General features: G+C 44.0%; 2 protein-coding genes across 2 annotated transcripts; both read right to left on the reverse strand.

The window, feature by feature from the left end:
• Window positions 1-1584: 1584 nt before the first annotated feature.
• LOC136520087 (pre-mRNA-processing-splicing factor 8A-like) lies at window positions 1585-11992 on the reverse strand. The gene is given in 14 exon segments (XM_066513487.1): window positions 1585-1988; window positions 2089-2331; window positions 2418-2696; window positions 2784-2981; window positions 3071-3706; window positions 3811-4065; window positions 4159-4265; window positions 4363-5742; window positions 5745-8158; window positions 8274-8763; window positions 9643-10033; window positions 10197-10289; window positions 10387-10510; window positions 11560-11992. Coding segments are annotated over 14 exon segments (7089 nt in total). The 5' UTR covers window positions 11847-11992; the 3' UTR covers window positions 1585-1796.
• A 1071-nt stretch (window positions 11993-13063) lies between these two features.
• LOC136520031 (uncharacterized) lies at window positions 13064-13887 on the reverse strand. Its single transcript, XM_066513432.1, has 2 exons — window positions 13655-13887; window positions 13064-13325 (listed from the first exon to the last, which is right to left on the reverse strand). Exons 1-2 carry the CDS (start codon window positions 13850-13852, stop codon window positions 13140-13142), a joined length of 384 nt encoding a protein of 127 aa, XP_066369529.1. The 5' UTR covers window positions 13853-13887; the 3' UTR covers window positions 13064-13139.
• Between the last annotated feature and the right edge of the window lie 67 nt (window positions 13888-13954).

Raw genomic sequence — 13954 nt, forward strand, 5'->3', positions numbered from 1 at the left:
CTTTATTAGGTTGTGTTTGCAGCACGTGATCACATTTCACTACATCCGCAACATTATACTGAATATTATGACCACAAATAATAAAAACAACTACATAATGAAAAGTCCAATACTATGCCACATTAAACAACACAATAATACTAGAAGTACGTGCCGACAGTAGACAACATTGTTCATGAATAAACCATAGAACTAGCAGGTCATGAAGACTACTGAATGCAACGAGGCCACTTTTCCTTCCTCAGGGCATCGGGATTCTCCACCATCGCTGCTTTCGCTCGGCGTGCACGCTCAAGCTTCTTCTCCCTCTCTTCCCTATATGCAGCAACACGCCTCCTTTCATCCTCTTTCTTGTACTCTTTTTTTGCAGCCTCCTCTCCGCGTCTCTTCTCCATCATATCCGTGTCCTCTGCCTCCCACCGCAACAGTTTCTGCATCCATTCCTTGTCTTCAAGCTTGATCTCAGTGTCGATCCACTGCTCAAAATCATAGAGCGGTGGAGGGGTCTGTAAAAATGCAATTGTTACAAAACATTGGGGGCCGGGTTAAAACACCACATCGGCGCCATAGATATTGACGCCAAGCTCGGCGTCAAGATCTACGGCACCAGGATCTACGGCGCCGAGGCGTCAAGATCTATGGCGCCAGGATCTACGGCGCCGAGCTGCCTGTCAAGTCACCGCCACGTCTACGTCGAGCCCAAGACCTCGGCGTCAGCAATGATGGCGCCGAGCTAAGGGTCCATATTTTGAAATCATATCTCCAGGGACATATTTGTAAAAATTTTTTAAAAGGGGGCTAAAAAATAAAAAAAATTTGGTATCTGAACAGTTATATGAGCAACAGCAACAGGCTATCTTCTACTGGTTCCTTGGAGGCCAGAACAAATCTTGCCAGTATAGGTCAAGCTCGCACGAACGTCGAGATGAACCCGAGCACCAGAACTCTTGCCCTGCCGTGAACGCTGGCTGGACTCTGGGTTCTGACAGTGACCACTCCTATGGCACGAACTGCAAGCCTGAAACAGGACCTCCGCCGCCCAGCAGGCTAGAAAACCAGAAAACGAGTTCCAGAAAGAGTAGTTATGCTGGAAGTTTCCCAGAATACACGAAGACGCTCCTGTGGCCTATGAAACCAGAGAAACGGAGTAACCGCCACGCTATTGCTCAATGGAAGCCTGAAAGGCTTGAACGTGAACGTTTGGCAGACCACAGAAAGCACAAAGCTCGAGCCATTAATGCAACTATCAATTTATGAAGCCGCTTGAACGTGGAAGTTTGTGATGAAATACAGAGTCTTAGAATAACATAGGCCATGTTTAGTTCATCAAAAATCCAAACTTTGACACTATGCAAAAAGAAGATTCCCCATCACATCAAACTTACGGTATATGCATGGAGTACTAAATGTTGACGAAATCAAAAACTAATTGCACAGTTTGGTTGTACTTTGCGAGATGAACGTTTTGAGCCTAATTAGTAACGGTTGGACAATTATTATCAAATAAAAACAAAATGCTACAGTGTAGCTACAGTGCGGCCAAAATCGGCCGGCGCCGAATCCGGCCTCAACTAAACGCGGCCATAGCTACTAAGCAAAATCTTTACTGTTACCATGGCGTGCACTTACAATTTCAACCCCTCTCTCCAGGGCTGTCTTACAACAAAAAGGTAGTACAATACAGGCTTAAGCAACAGGCGAACAACAGATGACACCCGTCGAGTCAGGTTACAGCTTCACACATTGCCGTTCAAAACAGAGCTAAGTGCGTTTGAGATACAGTTTCTAACAGGCGCCTACGTGAATGTGTCCTCCCTATCACCTTCAGCGACCTCTCCCTCCTCGATGTTGCTGAACTCAAGGAAGTGCGTCGGCCTGTGGTCCTCGTGATAGAAGTCCCGGGGCATGCCCAGCTTCATGTTGTACTTCATCTGTGGGTCGTGCTTCACTCCCATGAAGTTGAAGTTCCAAGGGGCGTTATCCGGAATCTGGTTCGAACAAAAACATCAAAGTGAATGTTTGAGCTAATCTGCCAAACGACTAAACACCCAAGAGGAAGGTTTGCAAAATGTTGAAACAAATACGTACCATGTAGAAACCAAGGAAGCGGTCGCTCAGAAGCATCTGGACCTTCTCGTAATGAGTTGGGAGGTATCCATGTGGGTTGCTTCCGTTGTCCTTGTTGCTGCGTCCCCACTCGTAACCGCTTGGTGTCAACTTGTATGCAGTCAACGAGCAAGATCCTGGGGTGAAGCTGCATGTCAGAATGATGCACTTCTCACCATCCCATTGTTTGTTATTCTCCAGAATCTTGGCATGTGATGTCAGGTCCTGCAAGAACAATGCAGTTAGTCCCATGAATTTGGTCCATAAGAAGCCAGAAAGAAACTAAAAAAAATGCTAAATAGACTTCAAACCTGTGGCGATAGCTGTGGAGCTTCATTTGGCTGTGTATGCATCCATCCCAAGGGTTCGAGATCATTAAGGAACTCATGCTCAGGAAGATTTGCTGGCAGAGTCACCATCTGGTGTGTTCCATGCTGCGGAGGAATGGCTATACACCTAATCTCTTTTACTTGAGGATTGTCCTGTGGACTCAACCCATACAAGAATCCAGCAATTTGTGTCCGCAGATCTGCTATGCATATGAATTTCTTCAATATGTTCTTTGGCATAATGTAAGTGTAGCCAGTCTCCTGCAATCAGAATGAATGCCAGTCAGTAATCATTCAACATTTATTATGTGAACTTACTGGAGTTAGAGATGCTATCACTATACTGACCTTTATATCATCAGAATTGACATAAATGTGATTTACACGAAGATACAAGTTTGTGGCAGAGATGGCTCTGACACGCCAATCAGTCTTTGATGCAAATGCTTGTTGCTCGTATGGACTTGTGGTTGTGATAATGAGTTCGTCTCCATGAACATTTGTAGTCCTTGTGGTTACAGCAGTTAACTGAGTCGTCTCTCTTGACTGCAAAAACAAGGTAAAAATCAAGAGTGATCAAACTGGCAAAAGTATCTCTGAAAACAAAAACACAAGTGCAATTATTTATGCTTTACCTGTTTCTCAATTTCAGCAATCTGTTGCCTCTGCTGTGATGGTGGAGCAATTTCAGCACCAAGGATGATATCTCGCATTTCAGATTGTGTGAGTGCAGAAGTATTAACATTGTTTTTCTTTGCATAATCAGAAAGAATGAGGTCCCTTAGTGCACACTCAACCTTCAACCACTGTTCATCATTCAGAGTTGGCCATATATGATGTGGTTCAGTAACAATTGTTTTGTCAGGTTTGAGCAACATCTTTGCCTTCTCATTATTCACATGAAGTGCACGTAGAATAAGCACAATGCGAGAGAATGCTGTGTATGATGAGATACTTTTCAACCAATCATCATATATATTATAAAGAACCATCTGTGGTTCAGTTGCCTTCAGTATAAGATCACCAAACTTCTCAATCTTCAAGCAAGCCTGGAAAGGAAGCTGCAGCTCGCTGCCCTTGATAACAATGTTAGGGAAGTCAAGTAGATGGACCTCCAAGGGATCCAACATGCCCTTCCTTGTCACAATAATTTGCTTTGGCTGCTCTTCAACAGGAAGAGATCGAACTAATGCAGCAACCTCCTCAGCTGTTTTCCACTTGGCCAGCTGCCCAAGACGTTTTTGCCCCGCCCATACACTTGTGTGGATAACCTGCACATTATGATCCATACTCAGTTTAAACCTACCATGTTTATGGCTTCACAGGAAAACCAAAATCATATGATAACTAGAGCAGAAATTCGAAAAGAACAAACCTTAAGAAAAAGTTGACCCGTTCTTGGATTGAAAATGAAAATAGCACCATTGATTGGTTTGGTGGTCAAGTTACCCTCAAATGTTTTGTGAATAGTGACTCGATACACATTTGTATCATCCACGAACCATATGATTTGATTGCTGAATATCTCTCCATAGTTCTGTGAAGACAGGTATGGTTCAGTGGGTTCAGAAGAGTACAACTGCAGACCCTTCCTTATTCTCTCCCTCAGGACATACAGAGCAGGATTTGACTGAAAAAGAAAGATCAAGAATATTATTCAAATTGGACATCGATTACAGTAGTGTGGTCATCAAGTCAGAGAGATTTTAACATCATTATATACCTTCATGATCTTGTTCATTGCCTGCTGAAGTAGTGGCTTTGATCCAGGAAACCAGTTGCCAAAAGCAGAGTGCAAATTATACGCTAGATCGATTCCAATCATCACACCTGCAACAGATGTCAATGAACATTAGCTATATTCAATTCGAATCAAACAAGTAAAAAGGATAAGAAAATGGAAGTTCATGGATATTCAGAAACATACCAGTTGGCGATGGGTATATGGACATATTGTCTGTTGTGTAATCCATGAACTTGGCTCTTGTATAACGTTCTATGTCATGTGAATCATAGTCTCCCCAACGCAGTTGCACATCAATCCAGTATTTGTTACTTGCTTTCTGATCAAAGAGATCCTTCGACTCAGAAACTAAGCTTGGTTTGGACATCGTCCATCTGTGTGCAGCAAAGAGAAGTACATCTGCACAGGAGCTGTTCATCTTGTAACTCTTCCTGGGATGTATTGTCTCCTTCTGCACAGTCTCAATCTCAAGTGCATCCAACTCCTGGTCTAAAACTTGGCAAAGATCCATAACAACACTTTCATGGATCTTTTGCCACAGATGTGCACGGAAGATCTGGATCAGAGAAATCTTCAATGTCGGGATTTTCCCATGCATGAATATCCCCGTAAGATCTAGCTGGACCTGGAAACCAACATACACATTTGCACGATTGATGGTTGGTGACCACCACAGGGTAAATCTTCGATTAGGGATTTGATTGAGACCAGAACGCTGTGCATTTGTCAGCTTCTTGTATTTCATTGACTCTTCGAAACCTGATGCCTTCTCCCAAAACAGACCCTCCCAAGTAGGGAAATAAGTCCCTTTAAATAATGTATGCTCCAGGATGCCTTCTACACCACCAAGTGCTTGAATAACATCAGTTCTGTAGTTATTTAGATTCCAAAGCTTCCCATCATGCCGCTGATGTGTCCACCAGAATGGGTTCTGTTTCAGCACTTGATATTGCTTAAAATCCGTTCTCACTCTCCATCCTTTGTCATAGGCCAGCGTATGGCGGTCTTTTTGGAAAAGAGTGTTGATACGAGGTATACCTCGATCCCACGAGTCTTCAAGATCCTCAAGAGTTAATCGTCTGTTCTGTGATTGTGCTTCCTGCCTCTTCAAAGCATACTCAGCCCAACACCGCTGTGAATCAATGAACTCACTCTCCCATGGCTGGATGTAGCGGTACAAGTTTGGAATAAGCTGGTCCTCTTCATGGCTCATACCACTTCTAAAATGTGTTACACCAACATCTGTCTGCTTGCTATACCTAAGATCGCTCTGCGGTATAAGAATATGGCCCATTGATAACATTCCAAGACCTCCAATCTCCTTGGGAGTATAGAAGATAACTGGAGGAAACCTGCTAGGCATCTTTGAATTCAGGCCAATCTTTATACGAGTCTGGATCTTGTTTTCACATTTGACTAGCAAATCCAAAAGCTCCTGGGTATGGACAGTTGCTTCACGAAAATATGTCATAAGACCAATGAGAGCCGTATTCCACTTATTGACTATCTTCGTGAATGTTGTTGACCCTGATGACATTAGAATTTGCCGGACACGGTTCTCAACACTTTCATATGTTCATCATCAACCCTCAGGAAGGCAATTGCTGTCCTTTCTTTTGTCTGTTCATTCTGCAAATTCCATACTCCATCTTTTGTGTTGCTGAACGCCTCCTGAGTCATCCGTATCTTTGGCAGTATCCGGACTTCAAAGCCACACATGCTAAAAAGCAGGTTTGGATTGTCCTTGCTGTAAACAGAGACAAAGCTATTCTCCCATTCTAAAGTTGTAATGCTCCTTGGAAGACGGTTCTTCATATCCCAGAACACACTTCTTCCAAGATTCACATCATGTTTCATAAGCCTCATTCTTGCATCTCTGGGCCAACATTTCTTGTTATTGTAACCAACCATGTTCTCATTGTTAGGATCAGGATGTTCTGTCAAGTAACGCTGAATCAGATCTCGTGCTTCCTCATGGGTGAACCGGAACAATATATGCACCTTGTCAATATATCGAGAATACAATCTGATGGGATGCCTTGTCTCAACTTTTGTGTCAGCGTATGTAAGGAACTCATTTGGCATTTGAGGTGGCCCAGCAATCTCACTTGCACGAGTTAGACCAAGAATCAGGAGATCCAGCACAAGGCCATAATACTGAACAACAAAAGATGCAAATTGAAGCCCTCGAATGAGACCATAAGAATTTGTGTGACTCATGTCCTTGTAAGACAACACTACATTGTTCTTTGCAGTGACATAGTCAGCTATGTTATGATCCAAGACCAACCGCAGAAGCCTGTTCAACAGAGTCAGATCAATTTTTTCAAAGAACTTCTCAAACTTCGTCTGGAGCATCACAACACACTGTCCATCACTTGTGTCCCATATATCCAGTAAATTATTTATGCCCTGGCACCATTTATAAACAAGAAGAGGTGGTGGTTCTGAATCAGCAGGTTTAACCCAATTTGGGAAGAGGTGTCGTTTGTCCCCCTCGTACCACAGGTACTGGTCAAGGTATGCATCAGTGATCTTTTCAAGAGGTTCAATTTCATATACCGGAATCAAGTAGCTGTACAGGTCCATGAATTCTATACCGACTTCTTTGAAAGCTCGCTGAGTAAGGAGATGCCTTTTTATCCTTGACAGTGCTTCATGTGGATTATCATACGCTTGTTCAATCAACCCAAGCTCCTCTCGTTGCAATTGGTTCAATCTAACTGCTACACTGTATGACTCCTTCAGCCTTTCCAGTGCAAGTATAAGAAGTTTAGTGTCATGCTTGTATGACAACGGCGGAAAAGGAATTGGCGAGAACTTTCTTGATTCCAGCCAATGAACAGTTGTTGTATAGATAGCAACAGCTTCTTCAGGAGTTACATATGGCCCATCTTTCAAGTAATTGTGTTGCCTCTCTTGCTCTGCCTTCAGCCACAGACGAGTTAACCTTCCTAGATTTTTCCGACAAACAGTTTTGTCAACTGTAGCACCACGCCTGATACGCTCACGATTGTAGTGGGCAACATTTGTCCACCAGTCTGCCTTTGACTTCACATAACGAAGAATCATGTTCTCAATAGGCACAGGCAGACCAGGGACTTTCCATGGGATATTTGCCTTCCAGCATCGCCATGCCTCACTAAGATGCTGTAATATAGTTCGAGCCTTGTTTTGCTTGATGCCTTCTGGCATAGCATCTAGAACATCATGCATAACTGCAGCACGAAGTTCTAAATCAAAGTGAGACTCAACACGTTGCTTTGTTACAGTTTTGGCCACACCCTTGGAATGACGACCCTCAAACTGCCGTGCCAAAAGATTACCCAACCAGCGCTCCAATAGTGGGACGATACCTCGAAGGAAGAAGAGCCACACTCTCCACATTGGAGCCCAAAACCCACAACCAGGTCCTTTACCAACAGGACCAGTGTTGAAACGGTAATATATCAAGTGCTTCAGATCTTTGCACATCCTAATCTGCCTCATCAATCGGTACTTGTACCTATACATACCAGTTAACTGCCCAACATGAGAAAATATATATTGCAGACCATCTGCCAACTGGAAGGCATCGACATTTCCCAGACGGAACTGTATGTTAGCATCAACAACCAACTTTGTAAGTCGTAAAATCTCACGACACAGATGAAATGCATTTCCAAAACGAGACTTCTTCCTTTCCTTTGTCGTAAGAGTCTTCACAGGCTTCAAATTGAAATTGTAATCTAAATGAAGATAGTTAAGATTCTTCCTGTGAATCAACAAGTTCAGCATGTTGTACCCCTGCTTGCAAACTTGCAAGCCTGCTTCTGCCCAGTCAAGCTCAGTAGTTTGGAAAAACTTAGTTGCTTGGAGTGAACGGAACAGATGCTTCTTTTTCTGAGCCTTGGGAGGCCTATGATGTAGCTGATTGAGCACATAACACTTCAATAGCTTCTGATAGCTCACACGAACTTTCACAGGATAAGCTGGAGGGCTGAAAAGAGGTGTCAAGAAAAATGTAGTCAGCTGGGCAGTAATAGGCAACGAGTAGAAATACAAAAAAAAAAATGACGACGAACGAATTTGTAAGGTATCAAACCAGCACTCACCAATGTTCCTTGAACCAATCAGATACAAGAGGAATATCCTCTGCACGACGTGTCCGACCAGATCTCATGTTAAAAGGCTTTGGAGCAAAAAGTAATGATATACCAGCAGCTGTTGTATCAGTGTAGAGTTCAGTCTGTTTCAAGAGAGGCTCTACATCTTCTGGGAGACAAAAATCTTCATCATCATCCTCTTCAATTGCTTTCCTCTCCCGACGATCAACCTTGTTGGTTGAAGTGATAGGGTTTATCAGAGGATCATAGTAGAACGCTGGCAAGTCTGGATCTTCAGTCTTGATATACATTATCATGGGGGTATGATAGATACCAAGTTTCACTTTCCTTGGCCTGTTGTTATATAGGTGAGGGAAAGCAATCCTGTACTCAGTTCGAAGTGGCTGACGTATGATGAGCTTATTTATGTCATTAAACTCATTCCAGTCCTCATCACCCTTCTCCATATCACGGTATAATGGCTCAAACTTCGGACCCCCTGACAAGACATAGATCTAAAGTTAGTGCTTGATAGGGAAAACAATTAGCACAAGACGTACTCCCTCCGTACTCAAAAATAAAGTCGTTTTGGACAAGGCTTGGGTCAAACATTGGGAATATAAATCATGAATAACTTTTAAGTTGTTGAGTTTGGAAATGTGAAAGCCATATAAATAGATTTGTCTTGAAAAATACTTTCATAAAAATATACATATATCACTTTTTGATAAATATTTTTATAAAAACAAGGAGTCAAAGTAATACTTTGGAGACCGTGTTGCTGTCCAAAACGACTTTATTTTTTAGTATGGAGGGAGTACAGAAGTAACAGTAGGCAGAGGTTCCCTATTTTCACAAAGTATATGACAACTACATATTCCCTCTGTCCTGGATCCTGAAATATAAGGAATCCAGTTTTATCATAAGTCAAATTATACCAACTTTGACTAAGTTTATAGAAATGAAGAAAAATATGTAGGGCTTCAAATTAGCTTAATTGGATATTATGAAATATATTATTTTTATAATATCCCTCTTTGATGTGGTAAATGTTAGTACTCTTCTCTATAAAGCATAAATTGGTCAAACTTAGCATAGTTTGACTTAGGACGAACTTAGATGCCTCATATTTTATAGGACAGAGGGAGTAAATGAAAAGAAAATGATTTATCACATGCATTATCCAAAGCTCTTGCCAGTATGGCAAGATCTTTGGATAACGCATGTGATAAAGAATTTACTTTTGGTGTAACCATTAACTTGAAAGCTGCAAAGCCCACAAAAGCCTATGAACTCTGTGATAACCCCTCTGAAATGCAAGGTGACCAAAAGCATGACAGTGACCATAGCTTACAGAACTTAAAACAATCATAAATACCTGGAATGCACATATTAAGGGCCTTGGCAGTAAAGAAGGACTCCATATCAAATAGGTAGAAATAATTCCTATCGATCAGATCTGACAACAGCTGGCCAGCAAGGCGATATAGTGTTGCCATAATGGGAAGAGATAGATGCCATTTCCTGTAACTGGGGCCATTTATAAGTTTTGTCTTCATCAGAGGTTTGTGATCATAGAACCATTCATAGACAGCTGCATCTTCCTCCTCATCCAAGTCCAACTGTATAGCTTCAAGTGGTTCAACATCCAACAAATTATCAGCATAGTCCAGTGGGGGCTCCTCGTCATCAAATGGAGGAAAGCGCATTCGTTTAAAATGACGTCTATCCCTCTTCTCTCGACGCATCATAATCCACATTGTACCCCACTGTGAAAGCACATTAAACAGAGAGGTTTATAAGCACAAAAGAAGACAGAATGTACATGAAACAAAAGATTGTACAGATGCACAAAGAATAGCAGTTGCAACCATGTAACCGCAGCTGGGTATGTCGTTATAGAAGGATACAAGAAAGTCTGTAGATTGTTACCTGTGCAAGGTATATGGGTTCAACAACCCATGGGATTTCATTTACGAAAGTGATAGCCCCAGTGATATGATACAAGATTTTCACATGGCGAACCTGAAAACAAGTGTGCATTAATCAAAAAGAATGCCACACGTAAACACAAAGGATAAGCTATTTTGCCATACATCTAAGGACATGAAAAATTATGTACCTGCTCCCAAGGCATCGGCATGTTCTCCAGCAGTTTGTAGACAGCGTGGGGCACAAATTTGAGTGCTCCAAGATAAACACGCTTGTCGTGCCTGTACTTCTTGGAAGACATGTCTCCATGGTCTCTGTTAAATAAAATAAGGATAAATGAAGCACATCAAAAATAGGATACACTCTACAAAGCAAATAGGTGTCACTGAAACTGCTAATTCTGCTGGATGGATGACAAATGCATCTATGTAGAAAGAAGGTAGAACCAGCTTGCAAATGAAAGCTAAATGCATCTATTTTGGAGTTTCTCCTCCAGGGATGCCTGCTTTACAGGCAGGAACCAGAAACTCAGATCCCACAACAGTAATGGAAACAGCAATGAACACCCAACCTAAGCATACCGGCAACGAGGAATGGAACCCTAAGAATCCCACACAAACAGAAGCGTATAACCTATCAACTGCCTATATAGAATCTCATTCTTAAATCTGCTGAACTCGTTGATAGAGTTGCTTCTCCAATCATTGGTCAAAACTGAACTCAAACTCACTCAAGGATAATTAACTTCCAAACACTGACTCGTGTCACAGATAATTGTTAAAATAATACTTCAGATTTTCCAAGAGAAGGTATAAATAAACAACAAACGGAAATTGATACACCAAAAGCAACAATGAATTGGCTAGCTTAACTAGAATCATCTGCGGGTGCCTGCTGTGACAACGAAATCAAAAAGATGATCCCATAACTTGAGATGGTGATCTAAAGCTAGCGCTGCGTCACAAACCAAAACAGCTAAGGCTACTACCATATCACTACCGTGACCCTACATCATCAAAATAGACATAAATTGAGACTCAAGCCAACTTATGTATCACAAAACAACACAAGGAAGGGTGAATGTGCGCATAGGCAAGTATATCAAAACATGGTTAAAGCAAAACCTGGATACTGCCCTAGCAGCTGTAGTCGGAAAGAACATCAGATCCTCTACACGTGTAACATGTACCACCAAGCGAGAGGCCAGCCTACCCAATCAGTTCAAAGCTACGCACAACTACATAAACGCCTAAAACCATATCCACCATAGCTCGACACGAACCCAAAAAAAAACAGTAGAACTTAGCCATGCGCATCTAGTAAAGCCTAAAACATCAAGGGGCAGAGCGGATCTGGAAGTTACCGAATGATTTTGCGGACGTGCTCAGGGGGCATGTCCTCCTTCTGCGCCTCCACGAACCCGAACTTGCGCTTGTCGCCGTAGCGCTTGGAGTTGAGCTGGTGCCACTTGCGGGCCTTCTCCACCAGCTGCGCCTCCAGCTCCGCCGGTGTCAGCGGTTTGCCGCTCTGCGGTGCCCCGGCCGGCGGCGGCGGGGGCGGGGGCTGGCCTGCCCCGGGCACCGTCGTGCCAGGGGGAGGCGGGGCCGCCGCCATCTGCGGCGGAGGCGGAGGCGGCGCGCCGTTCCACATCGGCGACGGGGCGGGCGCGGCGCGGCGGCCTCCCGCAGCTGCCGCTAGGGTTTAAGCGTCGTCAAGCCGGGTGGTGTGTGTTCGAGAGAGGTCGGGGTGAGAAGGGAAGGGGAAAAAATGGAGAGGGAAAGAGACACCGATGGGATCGCGGTGGCTTGGCGATATTTGTATCAGGGCCTCTTGGGACAATGGCGGTTTTGGGAGAACACCCGAGCCGACTTTGGGGGTTTGGGCCGAGCTGTGACTGCTTGACGGGCCTTGTTCTGTACTAGGTCGGTTTTGTGGGGTGGGGCTCGTTGTGGTGATAACCGATGCTCGATAGGTTTCGCTGGCTCTTGGAGGAGTCCTCCAATATTTCGGATTTTTTTTCCCAATGACGTGCTGCTAATAGGCGTAGATGATCCCGACAAAAAAGGTAGATGGGATGATCCTCAAAAAAAAAAAAAAGGTAATACGCGGCATCAAATGACACCGGTAGACGGAGCAAGAATTGAAGGATCAACCGAACGGAGCTCCGGAATGTACTGCCGCTGGCAGCGTCACAACCGGATTCCCCTCCTTTGCCGAGAGCCCGAAGCTCTCGGCAAAGAGGATTTCACTCTCGACAGATCATTTGCCGAGAGCTGCTCTCGGCAAAGAGCGGTCAGCAAAAGGTCTCCCGGCAAAGGTTTATTTGCCGAAAGCCCTTCTCGGGAAACTCTTTGCCGAGAGCAAAATAAAAACTCTCAGCAAAACCTAACTCTCGGCAAAATATCACCGCTGTAACGGCAACCCGCCCGTAACGATCGTCCCATACACTTCTTTGCCGAGAGCAACTCTCGGCAAAGAATTTTTTTAAAAAAAAATAAAATAGATTATGGGGCTGAGGTGGTTTAAAAAAACTTCTTTGCTGAGAGCCAGCGCTCGGCAAAGGAAAGGTTTGCCGAGAGCCAGCTCTCCGCAAAGGAAAGCTTTGCTAAGAGCCCTAGAATATGCTCTCGGCAAAGAGTCATATTTGCCGAGAGTTAGGTGCTCGGCAAATCTTACTCTTTGCCGAGATCCCAGTTAGTTGGGCTCTCGACAAATATTAGCTCTTGGCAAAGAGTCCAGAGAGCATTTTTTTTATTTTTGTTTATATTTCCAGCTTCAACATCACATATTCCACAAATATAACACATCATATATATCATAAATATCACATATTTAACAAATATGCCATCCACATCACATGTCTCACATAATCCATCTTAACATCTCAAATCCAACAGTTCATCTCACAAAGTGCACGACAATACATTATGAAGAGCAACAAGCTCACCCCCAAGCATCCCAGTCCCTCGACCCTCCCTCCGGCGGCTGCTGCTGCTGCGGCGGTGGATACTGCTGGTACCCCGACGCTCCCGACGGCTGCTGATGCGGCGGAAGTGGTGGATACGGCGCGTGCCACGACCCTCCCGACAGCGGCTGCTGAGGCCCCTCATTCGAACCCGCCGATTGATTCTGCACAAAGGAGAAGAAAAATTAGTAATTATAGTAATACTAAGGCATATAATTGTAATCTAAGCGTACACAAGTCAATATTTGCAGAACTAGGTATAAAATTGAAATCTAAGCCTAGACACATCAAAATTTCGGCAGCACCTTCCCTGCACGGTAGGGTTTCCAAAACCTGCAAGAAAACCAACGGCACGATGGCCGTCCACCACATATCAACGGCGAGATGGCCGGCACACATATATATGAACGGCACGAAGGCCTCCCATCACATATCAACGGCACGATGGCCGACATGCACAGTAAAGAGCTTTTGTTAGAGAAGTTGAACTCACGGATGGGTAAGGTGGGTATGGGTAAGGCGGTGGAGGAGCGAACAGCTCTGGTGGCGCTGGACGACCCATCGTGACGCCAAGACTTGCCACGTACTGAGCCAAGGCGTCAAACCTCGTCCGCTCGGCCTCCAACCTTTGTCGCTCGGCCTCCATCCTCTGTCGCTCGGCCTCCCGCTCCCTCTGTCGCTCTTCCTCCATCCTTGCCTTATGCTCCTGGAGCGCAAGCACCTGGGCCTGTAATTTTTCACCGCATTGTTACAAGCAGTTTCGAGGAATGTAAAACCAAAGAACGACGAATAA

Source organism: Miscanthus floridulus, chromosome 18, assembly GCF_019320115.1.
Source record: "Miscanthus floridulus cultivar M001 chromosome 18, ASM1932011v1, whole genome shotgun sequence".
Lineage (NCBI taxonomy): Eukaryota > Viridiplantae > Streptophyta > Magnoliopsida > Poales > Poaceae > Miscanthus > Miscanthus floridulus.